This window comes from Astyanax mexicanus, chromosome 7, assembly GCF_023375975.1.
Source record: "Astyanax mexicanus isolate ESR-SI-001 chromosome 7, AstMex3_surface, whole genome shotgun sequence".
Taxonomy (NCBI): Eukaryota; Metazoa; Chordata; class Actinopteri; order Characiformes; family Acestrorhamphidae; genus Astyanax; species Astyanax mexicanus.
This window is the reverse complement of record NC_064414.1, coordinates 16,423,718-16,450,852: the sequence shown is the minus strand read 5'-3', so window position 1 is coordinate 16,450,852 and position 27,135 is coordinate 16,423,718. Positions and strand designations below refer to the sequence as shown.

At 39.3% G+C, this 27,135-nt stretch overlaps 1 protein-coding gene across 1 annotated transcript in view; it reads left to right on the top strand.

Moving 5' to 3' along the window:
* The first annotated feature begins 6,797 nt into the window (after nucleotides 1–6,797).
* Nucleotides 6,798–27,135, top strand: part of ifngr1l (interferon gamma receptor 1-like) — a 32,502-nt gene continuing 12,164 nt past the window's right edge. The window contains 1 exon segment of the mRNA NM_001360821.1: nucleotides 6,798–7,020. Coding sequence (NP_001347750.1) covers nucleotides 6,951–7,020 — 70 coding nt within the window. The 5' untranslated portion in view covers nucleotides 6,798–6,950.

Here is a 27,135-nt window from a genome sequence, read left to right as displayed (position 1 = left end):
CTACAGTTCATCTTTCAGCCCAAGCAACTAACAGCGGCAGTTTAGAGCAACCGTCACGGAGTCACTGCTCGGATTACATTATAAACAGGTCAGTTAGCGCGCTGCTACCACGGCTGCAAGGTTAGACTGTTGAAGGCTACTGAAGACTATTAAAGGCTATTGGAGGTTATTGAAAGGGTTATTGGGGCAGAAATCAGTAAAGGCTGGTTAGATAAGTGATTCACGTCCTCGTCCTTTGCTGCGGTGAAACTGTGATGTTTATTAACGTCATTAAAACAGATTTTGTCAGGTATTGTCTTATAAATATTATAAACTTATATCTCTCCTAAAAAGCGTTTATTTTGGTCAGTAACACACGTGTTTATTTACTAGCAGCGGAAATGACCAGTGTTTGCTTTGGCGTGGATGTAATTAAGGGGAATCTGTACCAGGTTTGCCTGGCACCTGTGTGGCATTTGGCCCCGCCCAATATCGATATCGGCCATCGGCCGATCGTGGTAAAAGACGATCGGCGATCTGAATCTGCCCCAAAACACTGACCTCCAGGAGGTGTAAAAAAGGAGGTAAATTTAGGCAGTGCATCTGCGATTCTTTTGTTCTCTGCCCGTTTCTTTCTTTTAGCAGAACCACTTTCATAACTCCGCTTCATTTTCACTGTGACAGCTGTCACTCTAGTCTCGTACAGTTCCCGCTGTTTTGGGTTGAAGTCACGTCGTGTCGCACATTGCTATGTCCTCATATTATGGACTAGTTCACTGCAAGCAGCGGAGGGCGGTTATGTGTGTTTGGACAATTAGTATTTAGACATTAATTCGGTATTCTACTGATACTGTAGCTGGGATGGTCAGATTTTGGGGCCCCTATGGAGGACAGATTTGGTCGAGGCCCTACGCAAATGCCTAGGTTTGCCTAATTAAAGAACCGCCTCTGGATGTCACAACACCATACATACATCCGATACATGTGAAGTCAGCCACCGCTGCTTTTTGAACTGCTGCTGATGCAGCATTGCCGAGTAGCATCACATTTATTTTAATATGTTATCTGTGACTTGAACACACAGTTCATCACTGACTTATGAAAAACTAAAAAAAAGTAAGGTGCAATAATTTCAAGCTAAATTTTGGAAAATATTTGTCCTAAACATTATCCAGATTTTATTTGCATGCTGACACAAGGTTACCAACAGCATGTTTAACAACACATTTAACTGTTAATTACTTACGGCTATTTTTACTTTATTCTTTTTATATCCCACCAGATGCCAGGGTCAGCAACGCTATAGCGTCCCAGGACTAGAGAGGATTAAATGATCAACAGCAGCAGCTCAGTGAACTCTCACAACCCTGTATTCAGTTTTCCTGAGCTCCACTGGAGAATCTGATCTGTGGATCTTTTTGAGAGATTCAGTTTCAGATGGATACAGTGGATGTGAAAGTAAAAGTGTGCTGTGTTGTTCTGGGGTTTTAAAAACAAGAGTATTTAAGGAACTATATGTTCCCGCTCTGCTGCAGTAACTGCTTCTACTCTTCTATAAAAGGCTTTCCACTAGAAACTTTAGACGTTTACTGTGAGTAGTTAAATGTGTTCAGCCTCAAGAATTTGTGATTTTATGTTTTGATGTTGGATGATCCTAAGAAGCTAAAAACTGGGGGTGAAGCATGACTAAATAAATGAAATTTACCCTGAGTATTTCTCAGGTTTTCTGAACATATTTCCAGCTGTTGCTGTTTATTCATATCCTGTAAGAAGAAGTTGAGCTTAAGATGAGCAGACAGTGTGGAAAGGATGAAGATTTGTCTGATGCCCTACATAATATGTAGTTGACTTATCCAATGTATTATCCACTTTCTGTTTTTGGAATGAAGAGATTTGGGCTGGGCTAGCTTTGTGTTATCGTGCATTTCTTCATAAACAAATCCATCAAGGGAGCCATTCGTTCACCATCAGATGTAGGATAGAGGAAAGGGATGTGTGGGAATAAGTTATCAGTAATTGTGACTAATATTGTTTGATCTATATTTAAACAAGAGAGGGGCCACATATCTAGGTTGTACTTTTAAAATCAAGACAAAAGAGACTTATATTTTGAAATGCAAAACAATGCAAGGAAAAAACAACAGGGTAAGACCTAGTTTTTTGGTTTCATGTTTTTCTTACTTTCATGGAATACAACATGTAACTTAAAACACACTAAAGTTGGAGAGTGAATAAAACATTAATTAAAATGACCATTACCAATATTACCATAATAATTCCTAACCTATGTTGATCTCTTAGAGGCAGGACTCGCCAGAAAAAGGACGTTCTTCAATGAGACGCAAAGAAGAGCCAGGCTAAAGTTTGCAAAAGATCATAAGAATTGGACTATAAAGGACTGTAGTAAGGTAATCTTCTCTAACGAGCCCAATTTACAGCCTTGCTCAGTACCTGGCCATCAACTGTTTAGAGACCTGCAGAGGTGTACAAGCCTAAGTGTCTTGCACCCACTGGGAGATCAAGTGGAAGGTCAGTGATGATCTGGGGATGCTTCAGCAAGGCTGGTCTTTGTAAATGACGCATGAATTAAGATGCATGCAAGGTTACCCTGGAAGAAAACTTCCTTCCTTCTGCTCTGACTCATTACCCCAGCTGCACTTAGACCACTGATTTGAATAAGAACACTATTTTTTTATTAAATAAAATGCCTGTCCCATTCAAGCTAACCTAGTGGTTGTGATAAATATCCTGGCTAAAGTAGCTAGCTGGTTTAGGAGAAAATCAGACCGCTCTGCATCTTGTCTTTCTGGGCTCCAAGTCTTCTCCATCTGTCCAACTCACTGTCAATGTTCACTCCCATTTTATTTCATATTTGGTCAATGAGCTTTTTCGAATGCTTAGGCTTTTAGGCTGCATAGCAGTTAAGATTTGCATGCTAGCTTTCATAGCTGCTTTGAAGGTTGTAGCTCAGCTGTTGTGTTATTAATTCTGTTAACCTCAGAGTGAGGTTAGTGTTGGGGAATGAACAGCAGGTGGAGATCACACCACACAGATATCCGTCCCATACTGCACAGTTCAAGTTAGAAAATACTGGCTTTAGCTCTGCTGAGCAAAGATGACAGTGCCTTAACTTTACTTTAATTTAATTTTTTTTATATCTAATGACACATAGTGTTTATTTTATCATTTACTACTTAAAATATAATCCTGAATGGTCCTTTAATGCTCATTGTGTAAATATGAATCTAATTGTAAATTCCTATTGCAGTGAGTACGCGTTAACCCATGGTGCTTTTTAATACTACTGTATTAATGCGCACAGTGTACTAGTCTTAAGTGCATGGAATGTGTGTCTGTGTCTGTGTGTGTGTGTCACAGTTTGGTGTGGTCAGCACTGCAGATGAGAAAATCAGTCACAGGTGCATTAAAATGCAGTTGTTTAATAATTAATCATGACTGAACATTAATCTCATTCAGCACCATTAGGCTTATGTTTTAGATTAGACATACAATGTTTTAGACTACCTAAAAATAATAATGTTCTGAGTGTCATATTAGTATTTCCCAATTACAGAGTACAGAGCTTCCAAGAGTTAATACACTTAAAGCCTGCACATTGATCACAGAACCCAAAGGACCTGGAGAGCCATTTGCTGAGCTTACATCATGCCTCTCTGTTTTCTTTTATAGCACAGACACACCCATATGGCCAAACACAGACCACCACACACTGCAGCACAAAATTTCAGACATCAGCAAAGATCACATAGAAGGGAGGGACTATTGACAGTTAAAACACAGCCTTTGCTTCAGTACTTTTAAACTTAAAAAATATGCATCAGATTTTAATCTTTCTATCATTTTCAGAAACTTCATGGCACTTATGGTGGCATGGCTTGAAAGATGTCAAAAATGATAGATAGATATATAGTAAAATATACGAACAAAGGAATGAAATATAGGTCTGTAAGAAAACTGTCTCATTAAGCACAAGCATTCTGAGTGTGATTGTTAGTCCTTAGGAAGGGCCAAGAAATAGAACAACATAAAAAAGAAAAATAGCAAACTGAGTGAGTAAGTAACATGTTTGTAAGCAGTTAATAGGAAACAGTTGATTAAAATAACACTGTATGAACTCTGTATTCGAAGAACAATGCATTTGGTCACACCTTATTTACTTACTGATTATACAGCATACTAAGAAATATATTGCATAATTCTTGGAACTGGCATTGATCATGAAATGGTAATAATAGCCTTGATATGAGCAGTGTTTTATATCACCTGCTTAATTGTGCTTCTTGATTTCCGTTCATTTATTCTGTGATTATAATGGTTTGTAATACTTTAATACTGCTTTTATTGTTTACTTCTAAACAGATTGATGATGCAAGGAGCACCTGCCAAAGAATCACTGCTGTCTTCAAGATTGAATGAGTTCCAATGATCCAGCTTTAACGTGCATGTGTAAATAACAACACAGTGAACTGTGGTGAACAGGGATTTCTGGAAGTGTTCCTAAAGCCATGGTTAAGTACTGACGTCTCTTACTCACTGGGATTTCTCCCGATTCTCTAAAAGTTATTTCTAATATTATGGGCTACAGATAGTGGAAAATCCAAAGTCTTCACAATTTTACAATGAGGAAATTTTTTTCTGAAATTGTTTTTGTATTTATACACAGTTTTTACAGATTGGTAAAGCTCTGTCCACCTTTGCTTCTGAAGGCATCTTTTTACCCAGCCATGTGAGTAAACTTTTTACCCAGTTAGTGTAAACGTATGCATATATTGCAGCTGTTTGTATTAGTTATATACACTTTTCTAGCATTTGTTACCCTGCCCCAGTTCTAAATGAGTTTAATAATGTTTTTTTAATGAGATGGTAATGAAACTTTCTCACTTTCAACAACTGATATGTGTTCTATATGTGCAATTTTAAATAGAATTCTGGTAGTATATTTGTGTTGACAGATAATATTGAATAGACACTAGAAAAAAAAAAACATATTACCCTTTCTTGAGAAATGACCAGGGCAGAGAAGCTTTGGGCCTTCATCATTTTAAATAAAGTTTAAAGAGTCTTTTTAAAAATCTACATATCAAGTTTTTGTGAAACGTATGGCATTTACCCATATTTTCTTATTTGAGAAAATGATCTGTGACCTTACACTTACAACATTTTCTTTTGAATTACTTTTTTTTACTATTGCAGTATTACTGTCAATAAGGTGACTAAGACTTTAAATACCAATGAGCAATCACCGGCATTTATTACCACAAGCTTTAAGGCACGTCAGAACAAGAGGAGGCAGGGTCATATTTCGTAATATGTGCATGGAGAATTTTACAAACCCAAACACAAAGGCCCTTCTGTACCAAAAAGAAAAAGAAAAGATGTGATTGAACTTTAAAACATGTGGTGGCTGAAATGTTGATTGAAGCTTTTTTTCACACTTTGGTTAAGATGGTCATGCCCACCTGCATTGGTTAATATTTCCCACCTGCATGTTTCTCACCCTCGCTGTCTACCCGAGAGAATGTGGGTTAACACGTGCTGTTGATAAAAGTACAGGAAGCACAGGAAGCTGAGCATAGAGCAGCTCACTTATACATTGACTTAGATTTGAGATTGTGATGCTATTGCGGAGAGCTAATTCTTTATTGCTAACTAACTCTTTGTCTTTACAGAATCACATCATTCAAAATGACAATATTGGACAAACATGTGGTTGGTGGACATGTTGCTAGAAATAAACAATGGGTTTTTATCTGGGTCAAAAATAAACAGACTTAAAATTTGGTTAAATATACCTTTTCAAGTTACACCTCTTCCAAAAACGTCTGGTTGTCACCAACAAGCTTCTGGCAGAAATTGATTTGGCTGTTTGATTAAATAGGTTGAAGTCATTGATTAATTTCATTGCCACCTTTGATGTGTGTCCAGGGTCACTGTCCTACTGAAACTGTGTAATATAATAGGTGTATATTCATAACTTAAAAACACTATGATTAGATTTGGTATAAAGGAAAGTGGTGCCATCTTACTTTTGCAGGACTCTACAGATTTCAACAAGCAAATATTGCCATCCCTCTAAATAACTTCACTGCTTGCAATAATTCTAAGTACAATAATTGTAACGTTCAGAAAACGTACTACTAACCAAAAAATATTAGCTGGGATTTATTCAGGTTAAATGAGTTGCCTAGGCTATTTTTCTTCAGGGTATCATTCATTTACAAAAAACAGGTGTTTTTAAACCTTTTGACTTTTAAGCTAAGTGTGTAGAAGTGTACAATTAGTTTTCTGTTTCACATCTAAACCCATCTGATCCAATAATTTAGGGCAGAGAAATCCCAGTATCTGTGTAAATATAATTAGCAGTAGAGTAACAATGTTGATTCAACGTTCATTTTTTCATGTCTTATGCATTAAAACAACGTTAACCTCTGACGTCAGAATTTATTTTTGGTGCATGAAGATTTTACTTAATTGTATTTTTTTAACACTATGGTTTTATGTGTTGATTGTTTTAAACTTTACTTACATTGAACATATATAAAATGGGTATATATTATTCCTATATATCTTTACAAATATGTTCGTACTGTGTTATTCTAGTGTAGTTTTTTTTTCCCATCATCAACATTAAAATATGTAATGACAGTGTAACGTTTATTCTACGTTTATTTTGCTGCTGAACTGTAATGTGAGCTGGAGGCTGGAGGGGGGGCGGTGAGGCTGGGGAAGTTTGTGGATTTTGACGGGAAATTTCGCAGGGAGCTCCGCCCAGAGAGCGGCTCGGCCCCCGGCCACTGGGAGAACAGCCCAACAGCTCAGCCGATCCGAGCCGTTAGCAGGAGCCGTTAGCAGCAGCAGTGAGCGCCGCAGCGCCGATACTTATGGAGAACTTTACACCTAATTAATAAAACGTCTGTAGAACGTGTAAATCTATCCAGCGCTCGGGCACCATGTTGGAGAGGACGCGTGTCGGTGTGCTGATGTTTCTGTGCGCCGGTCTGTCCCGGGTCTCGGCTCTGGGTGAGTAACCGCGCCGGGCTTGCTGTAGCAGCGCAGTAGGGCTCGCAGGCTGAGAGCGGGCCGCGGCTGCTAGAGGAGCTAAAGGCTAGGCTAGCTGTGCCGCTCCCCAGTGTTTACTCTGGTCTCAGGTCAGAACACCGAGCCCAGCGGACCAGTCTGATGTCGGGTAAAGAGAGTGAGGGCTCTGTTTATTAGCGCTAAACTGGAAGAGGAATGGACTAGTTTTAAGTTAAAGGCGGGTAATTTTAGGACTTGTTTTTTTTTTTGGTTGTTTTGCCATTTTTTAGACTCAGCCCAAAGTAAACACTTAAGTTACACAATAACAGGGTCTGTATCAGGCTAGCTCTGCAGTTAGCTAACTCAGCGAAGATTAATCTCAAATTCAAGAGTTTTATAGTCATATAACCCTACAGTCAAACGGTATACCGTGAAATTTTCTCTGTTTTAGTCCTCCACTAACAAAAACAAACTACTGAAAGAGGTAAAAACAGCACTATCTACATATGAAAACTACAGACAAAATATCCTATTATTTATGTCTAAATGATTTTGCTTATATAAACTATTTGTTATTAGCATTAAAATATACACTTCTGGAAAGAACTAAGAGACCACTTCAGTTTCTGAATCAGTTTCTCTGATTTTGTTATTAATAGGTTTATGGTTGAGTAAAATGAACATTGTTGTTTTATTCTATAAACTACAGACAACATTTCTCCCAATTCCCAATTCCAAATAAAAATATTTAAAGCATTTATTTGCAGGATATGAGAAATAACAAAAAAGATGCAGAGCTTTCAGACCTTAAATAATGCAAAGAAAACAAGTTCATATTCATAATGTTTTAAGAGTTTATAAATTAATATTGGGTTTTTAATCACAGTTTTCATGCATCTTGACATGTTCTTCTCCACCATTCTTACACACTGCTTTTGGATAACTTTATGCCACTCCTAGTGCAAAAAATTCAAGCAGTTCAGCTTGGTTTGATGGCTTGTGATCATTCATTTCCCTAGTGATTATATTCCAGAGGATTTCAGTTTGGTGAAATCAAAGAAACATAATTTGTAAGTGGTCTCTTTTTTTTCCAGAGCTGTATATTGTAGCATTTGCTGTGGATTATGGTAGAGACGTTGTTAATAAACATTCTGTTAAAAAGGTAAAAAAAAAAAAAAAAAAAAAAAAATATATATATATATATATATATATATATATATATATATATATATATATATATATATATATATATATATATATATTGCAAGTAAAAGTATGTTTAAAATTTAACATAAGTTCTAAAGGTCAGTACACTGAGACTGTGTACAGTTTTGCTTTTGGTTTAATCTTTCATATTAGAGGTGTGTAAGCTTATAAGTCCTGCAGTATATTTGTGGTAAGTGTTTAATTGTGATAAGGGACTAGGGTTGGTATTTCAGGGTAATTTTACGAAAACCCTATTAATGGCAATATATAAAAAAAACTTTGAAGGACATACTACTGCAACAAAATAAAAATGAAACTTTTACATACTATACTAACATTTAGTAATTCAGCAATTACAACATTCAGACAAAATACTGTAAGCCTATTTTTTATTACTATATTTAGATAAAATAGTAACATTATAATAATCTTCATAATTGAATAGAAAAATTATACTAAAATGCAGAACATTTAATTTTTGCAAATAAACTGCAAACTATAAACAGTTACACAAATAGTACCCTTAAAACTTCACAGTAAATAGTGGGCTATTTTACAGACAGAGCATGGCTATTAGCACAATATGATTCTGTTAGTGTCATGTTTATGTAGACAATAAAATGAAAGGGTTCTCCTGAGGAATTAATTTTCACATCTTTTGCTTTATTTAGCTTTTTGATTTATTTAGCTAATTGTTTCTTACTTTGACTGTTCACAGCTTTAAACTCTCTTAATAAATTAACAGGTTAAACAGTGTTTTGTGGTGTTGAATGATCTGGTATGGGCTGGTTGGGTGGGGTAAGTAGGGTAAGGTGGATAAGGTAGGTTAGGTAGGGTGAGTGTGTGGTGTTAAATGATCTGGTGTGGGTTGATTGGGTGGGTTAGGTAGGTAAGGTAGTGTGGTTGTTTGTGTGGTGTAGAATGATCTGGTCTGGGTTAGGTAGGGTGAGTGTGTGGTGTTGAATGATCTGGTGTGGGTTGATTGGGTGGGTTAGGTAGGTAAGGTAGGGTGGTTGTTTGTGTGGTGTAGAATGATCTGGTCTGGGTTAGGTAGGGTGAGTGTGTGGTGTTGAATGATCTGGTGTGGGTTGATTGGGTGGGTTAGGTAGGTAAGGTAGGGTGGTTGTTTGTGTGGTGTAGAATGATCTGGTCTGGGTTAGGTAGGGTGAATGTGTTGTGTTGAATGATCTGGTGTGGGTTGGTTAGGTGGGTAAGGTAGGGTGGGGTTGGGTGGGTGTTTGTGTGGGGTTGAATGATCTGGTGTGGGTTAGGTAGGGTAGGGTGGGTGTTTGTGTGGTGTTAAATAATCTGGTGTGGGTTAGGTAGGTTAGGGTGGGTGTTTGTGTGGTGTTGAATGGTCTGGTGTGGGTTGGGTGGGTAAGGTAGGGTAGGTGTTTGTGTGGTGTTGAATCTGTTGTGGGTTAGTTAGGGTAGGGTAGGGTGAGGTTGGGTGGGTGTTTGTCTGGTGTTTAATGATCTGGTGTGGGTTAGGTAGTGTGGGGTGGCGTGGGTTAGGTTGGGTGTGGTAAGGTGGGGTTGGGTGGGTGTTTGTGTGGTGTTGAATGATCTGGTGTGGGTTGGTTGGGTGGATTAGGTTGGGTGGGGTGGGTGGATTAGGTTGGGTGGGGTGGGTGAATTAGGTTGGGTGGGGTGGGTGGATTAGGTAGGGTGGGGTGGGTGGATTAGGTAGGGATGGGTGGGTGTTTGTGTGGTGTTGAATGATCTGGTGTGGAACGATCTGGTGTGGGTTGGTTGGTTGGGTGGATTAGGTAGGGTGGGGTTGGGTGGGGTGTGTGTATTAGGTAGGGTTGGGTGGGTGGATTAGGTAGGGTTGGGTGGGTGTTTGTGTGGTGTTAAATGATCTGGTGTGGGTGGGTTGGTTGGTTGGTTGGGTGGGTGTTTGTGTGGTGTTGAATGATCTGGTGTGGGTTGGGTTGGGTAGGGTAGGGTGGGTAGGGTAGACTAGGCTAGGGTGGGTTGGGTAGGGTGGGTTGGGTAGGGTGGGTTGGGTGGTGTTGAATGATCTTGTGTGGGTTGGTTGGTTGGGTGGGATAGGTAGGGTTGGGTGGGTGTTTGTGTGGTGTTGAATGATATGGTGTGGGTTGGTTGGTTGGGTGGGTTAGTTAGGGTGGGTTTGGGTAGGGGGGGTTGGATGGGTGTTTGTGTGGTGTTGAATGATCTGGTGTGGGTTGGTTGGTTGGGTGGGTTAGTTAGGGTGGGTTTGGGTAGGGGGGGTTGGATGGGTGTTTGTGTGGTGTTGAATGATCTGGTGTGGGTTGGTTGGTTGGGTGGGTTAGTTAGGGTGGGTTTGGGTAGGGGGGGGTGGATGGGTGTTTGTGTGGTGTTGAATGATCTGGTGTGGGTTGGTTGGGTGGGTTAGTTGGTGGGGGGTTGGTTGGGTGTTTGTGTGGTTGTTGAATGATCTGGTGTGGGTTGGTTTGTTGGTTGGGTGGGTTAGTTAGGGTGGGGTTGGGTGGGGGGGTTGGTTGGGTGTTTGTGTGGTGTTGAATGATCTGGTGTGGGTTGGTTGGTTGGTTGGGTTAGTTAGGGTGGGGTTGGGTGGGGGGGTTGGTAGGTAGGTAAGGTAGGGTGGTTGTTTGTGTGGTGTAGAATGATCTGGTCTGGGTTAGGTAGGGTGAGTGTGTGGTGTTGAATGATCTGGTGTGGGTTGATTGGGTGGGTTAGGTAGGTAAGGTAGGGTGGTTGTTTGTGTGGTGTAGAATGATCTGGTCTGGGTTAGGTAGGGTGAGTGTGTGGTGTTGAATGATCTGGTGTGGGTTGGTTGGGTGGGTAAGGTTGGGTGGGTAAGGTAGGGTGGGGTTGGGTGGGTAAGGTAGGGTGGGGTTGGGTGGGTGTTTGTGTGGGGTTGAATGATCTGGTGTGGGTTAGGTAGGGTAGGGTGGGTGTTTGTGTGGTGTTAAATAATCTGGTGTGGGTTAGGTAGGTTAGGGTGGGTGTTTGTGTGGTGTTGAATGGTCTGGTGTGGTGTGGGTTGGGTGGGTAAGGTAGGGTAGGTGTTTGTGTGGTGTTGAATCTGTTGTGGGTTAGTTAGGGTAGGGTAGGGTGAGGTTGGGTGGGTGTTTGTCTGGTGTTTAATGATCTGGTGTTGGTTAGGTAGTGTGGGGTGGCGTGGGTTAGGTTGGGTGTGGTAAGGTGGGGTTGGGTGGGTGTTTGTGTGGTGTTGAATGATCTGGTGTGGGTTGGTTGGGTGGATTAGGTAGGGTGGGGTTGGGTGGGGGGGTTGGTTGGGTGTTTGTGTGGTTGTTGAATGATCTGGTGTGGGTTGGTTGGTTGGGTGGGTTAGTTAGGGTGGGGTTGGGTGGGGGGGTTGGTTGGGTGTTTGTGTGGTGTTGAATGATCTGGTGTGGGTTGGTTGGTTGGGTGGGTTAGTTAGGGTGGGGTTGGGTGTTTGTGTGGTGTTGAATGATCTGGTGTGGGTTGGTTGGTTGGGTGGGTTAGTTAGGGTGGGTTTGGGTAGGGGGGGTTGGATGGGTGTTTGTGTGGTGTTGAATGATCTGGTGTGGGTTGGTTGGTTGGGTGGGTTAGTTAGGGTGGGTTTGGGTAGGGGGGGTTGGTTGGGTGTTTGTGTGGTTGTTGAATGATCTGGTGTGGGTTGGTTTGTTGGTTGGGTTGGTTAGTTAGGGTGGGGTTGGGTGGGGAGGGTTGGTTGGGTGTTTGTGTGGTGTTGAATGATCTGGTGTGGGTTGGTTGGTTGGTTGGTTGGGTGGGTTAGTTAGGGTGGGGTTGGGTGGGGGGGGGTTGGTTGGGTGTTTGTGTGGTGTTGAATGATCTGGTGTGGGTTGAGTTGGTTGGTTGGTTGGGTGGGTTAGTTAGGGTGGGGTTGGGTGGGGGGTGTTGGGTGGGTGTTTGTGTGGTGTTGAATGATCTGGTGTGGGTTGAGTTGGTTGGTTGGTTGGTTGGGTGGGTTAGTTAGGGTGGGTTGGGTGGGGGGGGTTGGTTGGGTGTTTGTGTGGTGTTGAATGATCTGGTGTGGGTTGAGTTGGTTGGTTGGGTGGGTTAGTTAGGGTGGGGTTGGGTGGGGTTGTTGGTTGGGTGTTTGTGTGGTGTTGAGTGATCTGGTGTGGGTTGAGTTGGTTGGTTGGTTGGGTGGGTTAGTTAGGGTGGGTTAGTTAGGGTGGGTTAGTTAGGGTGGGGTTGGGTGGGGGGGGTTGGTTGGGTGTTTGTGTGGTGTTGAATGATCTGGTGTGGGTTGAGTTGGTTGGTTGGGTGGGTTAGTTAGGGTGGGGTTGGGTGGGTGTTTGTGTGGTGTTGAATGATCTGGTGTGGGTTGAATTGGTTGGTTGGGTGGGTTAGTTAGGGTGGGGTTGGGTGGGGGGTTGGTTGGGTGTTTGTGTGGTGTTGAATGATCTGGTGTGGGTTGAGTTGAGAGTATGTATGTTAATATAAATGAATCTGGGTGTTTTCATGCTGTATGTGAGACTGGGCTTTCTGTTATTGCACAATGTTCATAGACCACTTCCCACAAGATTCTAAAGCTTAATTCAAATGTTACAGTCAGTTTTTTAGTTTGGTTATTCTGGAGATTTTACACTAGATTACTGATGATAGAATGGGTCAGTAGCTCTTAAGTTAGTAATTCTAAAATTAAATAAGAATTTGTTCCACAAAATATTGTCAAACTTGGTTTTATTGTCACACTTGGTTTTATTGTCACACTTGGTTTTATTGTCACACTTGGTTTTATTGTCACACTTGGTTTTATTTTCACACTTGGTTTTATTTTCACACTTTGAAACCACAGTAACTCGTGAACTTGTGAGAGATGCTTGCGGCTGGAACATGAAAGTAAGGGCAGGTTTAAACCACTGTCTTCCTGTGATTGTTTTTCTCTTGTTAGGCTGTGTTATTTGCCGACATGTTAGAGCTGCTACTTACTCAACCTACATTAGGAGGCAGGAAACACAGAGTTCAGATTGAATGGAGTGTTTGTATGCAGCACTGCATGCTGGAACTTCTCTGATGTGACAGATCTTAGAGGCTGGATAATGGTTGACTCTAGGCCGTTTTAGTGTATCTGGTTGTATTAACAACTGGGTAACCTTTTAAATACTACATAAACTTGGACACCAATACCTAGTTTAAAGGTCTACATCTTTATGTAACGTTGCTTTGGCTAACAGCACAGTGAAACAGACAACAGTTAGAAACTATTTAAAGTTTAAAATAAAGACATTTTTACACTAATAATTGTGTTTGCAATGTCATATGTTACTTTACAATATGTGTAATGCCATGCTAAGTACAGTTCAGACACTAACCTAGTTTTAGAGTCTCTGTAAAACTAAGCCAAATCCACCGGAGATCCTGTGTAAACCTATGTAAACTTACGGAGGTGGGTAGTCTAGGTCCAGAAAGTAAATTTTGTAGATTTTTACTTTTAACTAGTGTAAACAGAACTGGCAAAGCATATAATGCTGATGTGTTATTTGCACAAATAATACAGGAACAAACTGCCATGCTGTTCCTAACACTGTTAGCTCCTATCTGACGAGATGGTCTTGCTGCCTGTGTGCAACAGCAACATGCATTATTACAGGAATATTGGTTGTTATGGTTGGTTCACTGCTGTGTCATGAAATTTTGCGTCCACTCAAAATCTGTAAATTTCTTTAGTAGACTACCACTCTCTTCACCAGTCTTTCCTGTAGGGGTGGGAATCGTTTACTATCTCACGATTCGATTCGATTCCGATTTTGGGGGCCACGATTCGATTCAAAATCGATTTTTGATTCAAAACGATTTGAATTATAAAAATTTCTGCTTCTGGCTTATGAATCTTATTGAAAAAAAAACCCTCCATAATATACACTGGTCCTGGAGCAGGTAATGTGTTACAAAAACAATAAAATGTGCAGGAATGTGGGTCCTCAGTGACAGAGGAATCACTGGGATATCACAATGACGTTAATGAACAATAAATAAATAATAAATAACACTGCTTTATTACCAGGCTACTAGCGGTGGTGTGTAGGTGACGCTGCTGGGCTGATGTGATGATAGCAGTGGAGCGCTAAAGTTCAGGAGCAGCTGCTGATTAACTAGTTAATTTAAGGTCGTTGTATTTCTTCAGAAAGGGGGCAGGAGGTGGAGAAATTAATTCATATGGTCCATTCCTTAATTCCTCTGTGATGAGGAGCTGAAATTAGCTCTGATTAGCTTATTGTATTTTTCCGTTCCGCCTTAAATGCTGCAGCCCGCTGCCACCTGTAGCGTTATTTAAGGTGGAACTGGAAAGTTAGCTAGTTAGCTAGCTAACAGTTACTGAAACTAACTACTAGCGATCTTTTTTATGCTTGTTATGAAGCATTCTGCCATAAAACATTGAAACTACACGTTAATCTAATGTAATATAGTGCTTGTTCTGCCATCTTACCGGTGATTCTCAAACACCTACGCTCTGTGTGTGTCTGGAAGATCTCCGTTTGAAAGGACAAGCGCTATCCCCAGGGTTGCCAGGTCCAACAAAAATACCCAGCCCAAAATCAGTCTAAAACCCGCCCCTCAGAATCGATTTTGGGACATTTTAAATCGATTCTGAATCGTAGTAAATGAGAATCAAGATTCTTATGTGAATCGATTTTTTGGCACACCTCTACTTTCCTGTACACTTTAATGCTGAGATTTTGTGTTCTCAGTAGTGGAACTGGTGTTTAATTCATAGGCTCTAAAATTACAAATTTTTGTAATTTTGTAAGTTTGTTGTTATTTTTATCATATTTAGACAACTGAAGATTAATTTCAGTATCTAAGTATTTTCTAATAAACCTTTTAAAGGCTTTTCATTAACAACAATTCATGAAACTGCCTCTAATTCAGATTCTTTAAGGCTTGAAGATTTGGGTATGTAACGTTAGGCAGAAAATGACAAAAACTTGGAAGGCTTGGAGCATAACAGGTTATAGCATTTAAAAACACACCAACCTGTAACTTAATTTTCATCAAACAGAATATATATAACATCTCAGTCTTAACCATTTTGAGTGGAATTCAGACAGACCAAGGTAAAATTTGCGTGGCCCCTAGGGCTGGGTATCACCACAGATTTACTGAATCGATTTAGTTTTGAATCACAAGGTCCCAGTTCGATTAGATTTCCAATACGATTTGATTTGGTATTGATTCATTTAGGAATTTATCAGTTTTGATTAAATGTTTTGTTCGGATTTAAATAATTTTCCAGGCCTAATGTTGTAATTGAGGAACACAATAATTAATGTTACATTAGTGTTACATTATTGTTTTTGTAATTTTTAAATTTCTCCATTATACAACCTGAATGATTTTCTTGTCTAGCAGGCTTTAGTAACTCTTAGTGATAGAAAAATAAAACCTGGTGCTAATGGTAGCTTAACTTCTGTAAAGCAGATTTTGACTCACAGAAAAAAAAAATGCTCGTTTTAAAGATCCTTCTTGATTAATTGATATCAGGTCATTCAAATGAAGATCGATTTTTTTTTTTTTTTTTTAAACCCACCCCTAATGGCCGCCGTATTTTATTAAAGTAGTACATTAGGTCTGGTCCCTGTCCTTTTCTTTTGTGAGCTTTATTCATGTCATTGTTGGTGATGGGAGAAAAATGGGTCTAATTCTCCGTAGTGTGTTATTTGTATTTCTGGTCCAAGCTTTTATTACAGCATGGGTGCACCAAATGTGTGGAAGGTACTTGTATTTAATTCTGTTTTTAGCTGCATACTGTAATCACTGGAATGCTAGTTAAAAGTTCTCACTTAAAAACTATACGTTTGAGAGAGGTCAGCTTCCCAAGATGAATAATGAATAAAAACACAGTCAGTCATGTCTAAGTGCTAAAGGTTGACATCCAGCTTCTGTGTATAAAAGGATCAACTATATGTCAACCAAATGTTTCCTGTAGCTGCGGATCAGACCTGCACAACAGTCAGGAGGAATTTTGGATCATTCCTCTTCACAAAACTGTTTCAGTTCAGCAAATATTCTTGGGATATCTGGTGTGAATCACTCTCTTGAGGTCATGTCACAGCATCTCAATTGGGTTAAATCCAGGAATCTCCAGAAGGCTCAGTATTTTCTTCTGTTGAAGCCGTTCAGTTGTTGATTTACTTCTATGTTTTGGGTCATTGTTCTGTTGCATCATCCATCCTCTGTTGAGCTTCAGTTGGTGGACAGATGGTCTTAAGTTTTCCTGCAAAATGTCTTGGTAAACTTGGGATTAATTTTTTCGTTGATGAAGGCAATCCGTCCAGACCCTGAGGCAGCAAAGCAGCCCCAAAACATGATGCCCCCTCCACCATGTTTCACAGTTAGTATGAGGTTTTGATAATGGTGTGCTGTGCCTTTTTTTTCTCCACACATAGTGTTGTTTGTTCCTTCTAAACAACTCAATTGTTTTATCTGTCCAAGTATATTTAGCCATTACTGCTGTGAAACATCCTGGTGTTCTTATTCAACTTCAAACGTGCAGCAGTGTTTTTTTTTTGGACAGCAGTGGCTTCCTCCGTGGTGTTTTCCCATGAAGTCCATTCTTGTTTAATGTTTTCCTTATCGTAGATTTGTCAACAAAAATGTTAGCATGTGCCAGAGATTTCTGTAAGTCTTAAGCTGAAATTCTAGGATTCTTCCTCACCTCATTGATCATTCTGCGCTGTGCTCTTGCAGTCATCTTTGCAGAATGACCAGGACTCCTGGCTCCAATTAGCTCTTAGAAAAGTCATTAGCCTACGGGTTCACATACCTCCAACCCCCCACCCCCTGCACTGTAAATGTTAACACGTTGTGTTTAATACACTTAATAGACTTGTGTTTAGCAGACTGTGTGCAATAGTGCCCCTTAACTTTAAAAGATTTTCAGTACCTGCACTGGCCACACAGCATGATGGAACCACCACCAAATTTTACTGTGGGCAGTTTGTATTCGAATGCTGTGTTCTTTTTCCGCCATACATACCGTCCTCTATTTTAGTTTCATCAGTTCATGTTTCTTGGCCTGCCACTTCGGGCTTTAACTAGAACTGTGCGTGTGGTCTTCCATTTCCTCACTTTGTTCCTCACAGTGGAAATTGACAGCTGAAATCTCTAAGACAGCTTTTTGTATTATTTCCCTAAAACCATAGTTTTGAACAATCTTTGTTTTCAGGTTACTGGGGGGTGTTTTGAAGCTCCCATTTTGCCACACTTTAGAGAAAATTAAAAGAGGAGAAAAACTTGTAATTGGCTTCTTACCCCTTTCTCATAATTGGATTCACCTGTGTATGTAGGTCAAGGGTCAATAAGCTTACCTAACATATTTTGTGTTCCCATAATTAATACTAAATGTATTTAAATTAATACAATAACAATGCTGTTCAAATGTATGCACCTGCTTAATTTAGTTTTAAAGGGATGCCTATTTAATAAAGACGATTGGTCCCCACTGTCCTTCCAGCTTTTAATAATGCGTTTTACAGCAAATTCCAGACCTGGATACGGTTTGAAAAAATAAAAATACCCAGGAGGTTTGCGCTGATATTTTAAAATTTCATGGGATAGTCATGGAAATGTATTAGTTAAAGTGTACGAACCCTTTTAGTTAAACCTAGGTTGCATTTTTTTGGGCAGGCAGTCTGTCTTTCTGTCACCAGACAATCCTGAAGGGGAGGGTCTGGCCACCTGTTTGTGACTTCAATCTAGGCATACTTGGGTTCTGCAGCAGAACAGTGATCTAAAGCACACAAACAAGTCCATCTTTAAATGTGTCTGAATTAAAACATTTCTGTAAAGAAGAGTGGGCCAGAATTCCTTCCTTGTTGCTGCCAAGGGGGGCACAACCAAGTTAGATTTCGGGGCAAAAGGTTTTTCACAGAGGGCTAGATTGGATAGTTTACTCAGGTTATCTTTGTCTGATATTAAAGTTTGTTTGATAATGTGAAAAATATTAGTATGACAGAGCAAAAACAAAAGTAATCTCTAGGGGCAAATCCTTTTTCAATACGAGCAGAGGCCGTTTCTCAATCTGCATTCTTGTCTGTACTTGTGTTCTTGTGGACTCGGGAAACGTCATCAGTCGCAGCCCAAGTACTGTTCCAATTCAGAAGATCACAGTTTGCCAAGTACACAACTAATACCCGGATGTGTTCTTGCTCCTCCCATTTTATCAAGGATGCATGGAAGGTGACTTGTGTGTAGGGCTGAACGATTAATTGCATTTGCGATTATCTTGCGATATTTTAAAATGAGATTCTCTAACCGCACAGGCTGCGATTTGACTGGTCACGTGACCGCCCCGCTTCCTCCCATCCTCGAGAATCTGCACTCGTGATCCGAACTTCCCAAGTCCGTACTTTCCAAGTACGGGAGTTCAGACTTGTGTACTTGTGTATTAAGAAACGGCCAGAGTCTATAGTGAATTTGTGGAGTAACAACATAACATTACAGTTTTGATAAATCAGTGATGCAGATTTTTTTTTAAAGATTTTTCTGATCCCATGATTGGATTGGGCACATTACTAACTTTTAGGACTTTTTAGGAATCTGACTATGTTTTAAGTCTTATCTGTGCAGAAATATAGAAAATTCTAAATAAATTTGCTTTTCATGTGCTTTAAAGTAGCTGCACAGCTCCAGTGCTCTAGTAGCCAATACATAAATGAAGAGTTAAACATTTCAGACAAGGGCTCTGAGTGGTCCAGCGATCTAAAGTGCTGCCACTATGAGCGGGAGGTTGCAGGTTCGAACCCCAGCTCATGCAGCTTTGCCATCAAGCAAAATTGGCCCTTCTCCCTCCGGGTGGGTAGATGGCGCTCTCTCCCCACATCACTAAAGGTTGATGTCCGAAGCTGTGAACTGATGTACCGGAACCGAGGCACTGCGCTTTCCTCAGAGCGTGCTGGCTACTCAAAAAGAAGCGGTGGCTGACTTCACATGTATCAGAGGAAGCATGTGTTTGTCTTTTCCCTTCCTGGTGTGTTGTGGCCTCTCTAGGGGGAGTCCACATGAATGGGTTGGGTAATTGGCTGAGCAAAACTAGGGAGAAAATGGGGAAAAAAACATATCAGACACAATGTCCCAACAAAACAGGAATTTGGCTAAAAAAGCATTGTGTGCTTTTTTTTTTTTTTTTACTTTTAGTAGTCTGTACAGCTTAGCTGTGACCAGAGCGAGCAGTGTCTAGTTCTGTCCTGGAGGTCTGGAGATGTGGACAGTTTAATGGAATAATTGTTTAAACACTTAAACAGATCTGGTAACTGCTGGGTTAAATCTCATTCTTTGATCTCATTGTGACTTAATGATGTTTCATCAGTTTGTAGCTGTAAAGATGTATATCTGTTCTCTAGGTAGAAAGCTGTGACCGTGTGTAGTGAATCAGAAAGAATGTGGAAGGATATTATGTTGCTGTTGGACTTCCTCTTAATTGAGGAAAAGGACTGTGTTGCAATTTAAAATTCTCACAGATGGTCTTTCTACTTCTCTTTTAAAAAGTCTTATGAACATGTCCACGAACTGCTGAACCTTTCTTATGTTCCTCTGTTTTAACAGTGATCTGGAGACCATATTTTCTGATTTATTATCAGTGGAGGAGGGTTGGGGTCTATGAAGTATAACCTGTAGTGATAAACCACATTTTTCAGTAAGCATGTCACTGATTATTAAACATTAAATTAAATTAAATAACAAGAATAATTAAATGATAAGATAATTAAACTATGAATCAGGGGATTCTTATATTCTGAATATTTAACATATTTTAATGTCAATCAGATCAAAGTTTTTGGTAGGGGTGGGAATCGATTACTATCTCACGATTCGATTCGATTCCGATTTTGGGGGCCACGATTCGATTCAAAATCGATTTTTGATTCAAAACGATTTGAATTATAAATATTTCTGCTTCTGGCTTATGAATCGTATTGAAAAAAAACCCTCCATAATATACACTGGTCCTGGAGCAAGTAATGTGTTACAAAAACAATAAAATGTGCAGGAATGTGGGTCCTCAGTGACAGAGGAATCACTGGGATATCACAATGACGTTAATGAACAATAAATAAATAATAAATAACACTGCTTTATTACCAGGCTACTAGCGGTGGTGTGTAGGTGACGCTGATGGGCTGATGTGATGATAGCAGTGGAGCGCTAAAGTTCAGGAGCAGCTGCTGATTAACTAGTTAATTTAAGGTCGTTGTATTTCTTCAGAAAGGGGGCAGGAGGTGGAGAAATTAATTCATATGGTCCATTCCTTAATTCCTCTGTGATGAGGAGCTGAAATTAGCTCTGATTAGCTTATTGTTATTTTTCCGTTCCGCCTTAAATGCTGCAGCCCGCTGCCACCTGTAGCGTTATTTAAGGTGGAACTGGAAAGTTAGCTAGTTAGCTAGCTAACAGTTACTGAAACTAACTACTAGCGATCTTTTTTATGCTTGTTATGAAGCATTCTGCCATAAAACATTGAAACTACACGTTAATCTAAGGTAATATAGTGCTTGTTCTGCCATCTTACCGGTGATTCTCAAACACCTACGCTCTGTGTGTGTCTGGAAGATCTCCAAAGGGACAAGCGCTATCCCCAGGGTTGCCAGGTCCAACAAAAATACCCAGCCCAAAATCAGTCTAAAACCCGCCCCTCAGAATCGATTTTGGGACATTTTAAATCGATTCTGAATCGTAGTAAATGAGAATCAAGATTCTTATGTGAATCGATTTTTTGGCACACCTCTAGTTTTTGGACAACAATCAATAAACATAAAACATGTTTGTAACAATACCCATTAAATGATTCACTTTTATTTATCTGTGCATCTTATGGCACATTAGAATAATAGAAGCTTCAGATGGAACATTTAACATGTTGCTAACATCAGCTGAGCTGGGTGACCTTTAGATCAGGGTTTTTTCATTTAGTGTCCATCCTTAGTGGCAGGCAGTAGTTTATTCTGGGCTGGTACCTGCCGCACATTTCTGCACAAACTGCTGTTAGCACCACTCACGAATATGCACGCTGAATGCAAAAGTGGGAGTAGTTCTCAAGGAGCATCTGCATCTGAGACGGGCCAGTCATAGCACAAAATGCAAAAGTTTAAATCAATAAAACTTAATATTGTATGAGCCTGCGTGTCTGCCGTGCTGTGCATCCTATTGAAACAATGGATTTAAAAGTGCAGAGGCAATTTATTCTCCTTTAGTGTGAAAACAGGACAAGTCATAAAAGTTTATACATAAAAAGAGTATGCAGTGCATCTGGAAAGTATTCACAGCACTTTACTTATTCCACATTTTGTTATGTTACAGCCTTATTCCAAATTGTATTATAATAATCTCTTTCCTTAAAAATCTACATAAAATACCCCATTATGAAAAAGTGAAAAAGTTTTCTTGACCGTTCTGAAAATGTATTAAAATAAAAAGATAAGAAATCATATTTACGTAAGTATTCACAGCCTTCGCCATGAAGCTCAAAATTGAGCTCAGGTGCATCCTGTTTCCACTGATCATCCTTGAGATGTTTCCACAGCTTAAATGGAGTCCACCTGTGGTAAATCCAGTTTATTGGACCTGATTTGGAAAGGCACACCCCTGTCTATATATGATCCCACAGTTGACTGCATGTCAGAGCGCAAACACCAAGCATGAAGTCAAAGGAATTGTCTGTAGACCTCCAAGACAAAATTGTCTCGAGGCACAAATCTGGGGAAGGATACAGAAACATTTCTGCTGCTTTGAAGGTCCCAATCAGCACAGTGACCTTCATCATTCGTAAATGGAAGAAGTTTGGAACCACCAGGTCTAAATTGAGCGATCGGGGGAGAAGGGATTTGGTCAGGGACGTGACCAAGAACCCGATGGTCACTCTGTCAGAGCTCCAGCGTTCCTCCGTGAAGAGAGGAGAACCTTGCAGAAGGACAACCATCTCTGCAGCAATCCACCAATCAGGCCTGTATGGCAGAGTGGCCAGGCGAAAGCCACTCCTTAGTAAAAGGCACAAGGCAGCCCGTCTGGAATTTGCCAAAGGCACCTGAAGGACACTCAGATCATGGGAAACAAAATTCTCTGGTCTGACGAGACAAAGATTGAACTCTTTGGTGTGAATGCCAGGCGTCATGTTTGGAGGGAACCAGGCACTGCTCATCACGAGGCCAATGCCGTCCCTACTGTCAAGCATGGTGGTGGCAGCATCATGCTATGGGGAAGTTTTTCAGCAGCAGGAACTGGCAGACTAGTCAGGATAGAGGGAAAGATGAATGCAGCAATGGATGAAAACCTACTCCAGAGCGCTCTTGACCTCAGACTGGGGCGACGGTTCATTTTTCAGCAGGACAACGATCCGAAGCACACAGCCAGACAGATCTGAAAGGAGTGGCTTCAGGACCACTCTGTGAACTTCCTGGAGTGGTCCAGTCAGAGCCTAGACTTGAATCTGATTGAACTTCTCTGAAGAGATCTGAAAATGTCTGTGCACAGACGTCTCCCATCCAACCTGATGGAGCTTCAGAGGTACTGCAAAGAAGAATGGGCAAAACTGCCTAAAGAGAGGTGTGCCAAGCTTGTGGCATAATATTCAAAAGACTTGAGGCTGTAGTTGCTGCCAAGGGTGGTTCTACCAAGTATTAAGCAAAGGCTCTAAATATTTATGTAAATATTATTTGTTTGTTTTTTAATTGTAATACATTTTCAAAACTCTTAAGAAAACTTTTTTCACATGGTCATAATGGGGTATTTTGTGTAGAATTTTGAGGAAAGAGATTAATTTAATACAATTTGGAATAAGGCTGTAACGAAACAAAATGTGGAAAAAGTGCTGTGAATACTTTCCGGATGCACTGTAAATCATGTGCGTGTGTGCGTGCGATGTGTGTGTAATGTGTTACGTGCGCAACAGTAAGGTTTGAAAGTTGTGTAGTTGTGTTTTTCGTCACAAACCACAAGATCTCTTTCTCACAGTTCAGTCACTCACTCACGTGGCTCTGCTGTCAGTTTCCCTTTTTTGCATACAATTCTAAGGGGGCTTTTTTGAGGACCTAAACAACTTTGCTCAACTGTAAACATATTAGTAGTGAAGATCTGCAGATAAGCAGCATGTGCATTATGTGTGTAAATATAGTGTTGTATAAATAAAATATATGAATAATAAGGAATAAAAAAAATTAAACAGCAAAAAACACAGGCTAAGAAGTACTGTTTCATCAATAACAGTAATTTCACACATTACCACATAGATTTTACAGTTTTGGGTGAATGTTGCAGCCATTTTTTTCAGTACATGGTTAAAGTGATCAGATTTTAAAGTAAAGTCAGCACATATGTTTATTTTGTCCAATATTTTTACAAATTACATTATACTATGAAACAAATTAAATTCAGTGTGCTGTTATAAAACGTTATGTGTATAATATAATATGTAAAATTAGAAAGGAATGAGATGTGAGTGATTGGATCACAGGTTGTTGGCTCACAGGTGGTCAGTGGTAATTTTAAATGTAAACTGGATCCTTAAACGAGGGTCTCAGAGATGTGAACTAGTCACTTAGAACAGGTTTGGAAAGGATATAGGATGCATATGACCACGTAGCTTTTGTACTGCAAGTGCTTTTCTCATTCTGGGCATTGTTGAAGGTTCATGATCATGAGTGCAGTGGGTGCTAATGATGGTGACCGGCGGTGTCTGACTAGAACTGTCTGTGTGCTGGAATTACATACATGTTCAAGAGGTTTTTGTTGTTGTTGTTTTTTTAAATACACATTTTGGATTTTTAGCCACACAGTGAGGTGACCATGATGAAGTGCTCTGAAATCTGACTCCTAAAGATTCATCCACACTTAATTTAAACAGTTTACACTTGAAACTACACTGTGTAGTCAATGCTTTGCACTGGTGATGTTATTTGTTTGTTTCAGGTAAATAAAAAATGTCTTAAAATATAGTTTCCATTAATATATTAAGCAGCAAATTATTTTCCTTTAAAAAGCACAGACTAATACAACACAAGACTTTCACAAACACTTTTTTTTTAATAATCCAAAATATCATTTTTATAATGTTTTTTGTAAAGATTATAGAAGTTATTGTAAATTATTTTTTGGTGGGGGGAATCACAAGTAATGCTGTTGTTTTTGTTCTTAATAAAGCCCCACAAACATACTCATTGTTTTTGGTCCAACAAGATCCAAAAAGATGGAGACTCTTATGGTGACAGTATAAGAATAAGATTACTCATGTCAGTTGTTAAATAAATAACACATAAATTGTGTGAAAATAATTATCGCTTTTTGTTTCTTTGTTATTTTTAGGTACAATTAAGAAAAAGGTATCGAAAAAAATATTGTTTGAAGTATTGTATCAGTATTAATAAAATTAAATGTTTTTAGACAATAACCAGCCTTAGCTATAAATACTGCATACCTCTTACAACACTAGTCCAATTTCTTATATCTGCTCCTTTATTCACCTAAAAAATCACAGAACTATTATAGAAGAGGCTCACTCAGGCCAGAGGATATTTTCAGAAGATTACCCAAATATGTCTTAAAGAGTAACTACATTCTGAAACATTTTTACATTAGGAAACGAATAATTAGCAGTAGGCAGAATGTTCTTCTTGTCGATGTTCCTAGTCTGGCTCTATGCACGCAGGGTTGTTTTCTGCAGTAGAAATCAGATTTTTGAGTCACTCTTCCTGTGTAGATTTCTATCAGGCTGTGTGAACTTTTCCATTCTATAATCAAACACTGTGCCAGTTAAAGTTTGCATTTCACAGTATGAACTGCTCCAGCTCAAAAGGGCACGTTGGATTTTGTTTTATTAAACTGCAATACTTGTCATTGGCAAACAGATATTGTTAGTACACAAACCTAATCTGTCGTTTTTTAGAAATGTATTGTATTGGGGGTACATGTGGTGACTGCAAAGTCCTGTTCAGTAGGAAAAATTTTAGGTGCAGCGAACACAGAATGAAGATTAGTGGTGGAGCTGTTGTACAGTAAATAAGAGACTTACATTTAAACAGTTGTGGAGATTCAGTATGTAGAGTCACAATTCAAAAACTGCATCACTCACATATTATGTTGCTCATTTGTCTTTTTAGAGCAGTAAAGTGACTAATCTTCCTCTGATTGAAGTTTGATCTGTGTGCTGGTACTGTAGGGAACTCTTACACTCTTGCTATTTAGAGGCAGAATGGACTGTTCAGACACACTCCACACACACACACAATTCACACACCACACAGTTAGATACACAGACGGACACACATGCATACACACCCATCCACACTAGGGGTGGGTATCGCCACTGATTTCCCAGTTTGATTTGATTCAAATTCAATTCACTTAGGGAAATTTCAGTTACAATAAAAATTCTAGTTTGAATATGAAAGGTTGCAATTATACAAGCAACACTTAAACTTCCATTAGTAAAATATTAGTGTTTATATTTTATAAGACTTAACACAACAGTAACATTATATATATATATATATATATATATATATATATATATATATATATATATATATATATATATATATATATATATATATATATATATAATTTAAAGGTAGTTAATTGTGACACTGTGCTTCACATCTACAGGGCCATCTAAAAAAATTAGAATATCTTTGAAAAGTCACTTTATTTCAGTAATTCAGTGAAAAATGTGAAACTCATATTATAAAGATATATTACACATAGAGTGATACATCTATAATCCACATCTCCATAAAAGCTGTCAGCAGAGGGAAACATGAAGTGCTGTAAGATTTTGTGGGAAAACACTGCACTGACCTTGGACTTGATAATAAAACACAGTGGATCAACACCAGCAGATGACATGTCTCTCCACACCATCACTGATCATCAGTAAATTTTACATTTCATTTGTAAGTCAAGGAAGCTGAGTCTGGAGGAAGAGTGGAGAGACACACAGTCCAAACTGCTCGAGGTCTAGTGTGAAGTTTCCACCAATCAGTGATGGTTTGGAGAGACATGTTATCTGCTAGTGTTGATCCACTGTGTTTTATTATCAAGTCTAAAGTCAGTGCAGTTTTGTTTTCCCACAAAATCTAACAGCACTTCATGCTTCTCTCTGCTGACAGGATTTCATTTTCCAGCAGGACTTGGCGTACTGCCCACACTGCCAAAAGTATCAGTTGGTCTTACATAATGTTTACATTTTCTGATACAATGATTTTTGGGTTTTCATTGGCTGTAAGCCAAAATCATCAACAAAAAAGAAATACATGCTTAAAATAGATCACTCTGTGTGTAATACATCTATATAATATTACTGAAATAAAGTAACTTTTCAAAGATATATTTTTTTGGCCCTGTATATACATGTTTAAAATGACCACTTTACTTAAATGTTTACTCACGTGGGTAAAACATAACAGGCTTCCAGAACGCTTCAGAAGCCATCATTTAACAGCGCTGTACAAACATACTGATATTTTAGCTGCATAAAGCAAAAACATAACATGCTTCATATATTTTGTTTTATTTATTTGCAAAATAAATATTTACCCATACCCACTGGTTTAGATGTGACACTATAATAAGCCAAGTGACAATAAAAACACAACAAGCAAAATAAATAATGGTAAAAGAGAAAACTTTATTAAATTAAAAAAAAAACAAAAAAAAAAACAGCCGGTTTGATCAGAGCGCTCCTCCCCAATATAAGAGCCTCTTCCCCCGCCCAGTAAATATTAGCGCTTCATAGAGAACTCAATCATAATTCCATTATTTACAGATTAAAACCCTCAGTTACAGGTTAATCTACAGTTATTCCATACAACAGTTTTTTACACTCCCTGATGCTGCTAGCACAACGATAGTGAGTTAGTTTAGCGCACCAGCCGTGTGTGGTATTTGGAAATAGCTCACCCGGCCATGTTTTACTTTACATTAAGTACAGGTGAAGACAACACTGGAAAACAGATTTAA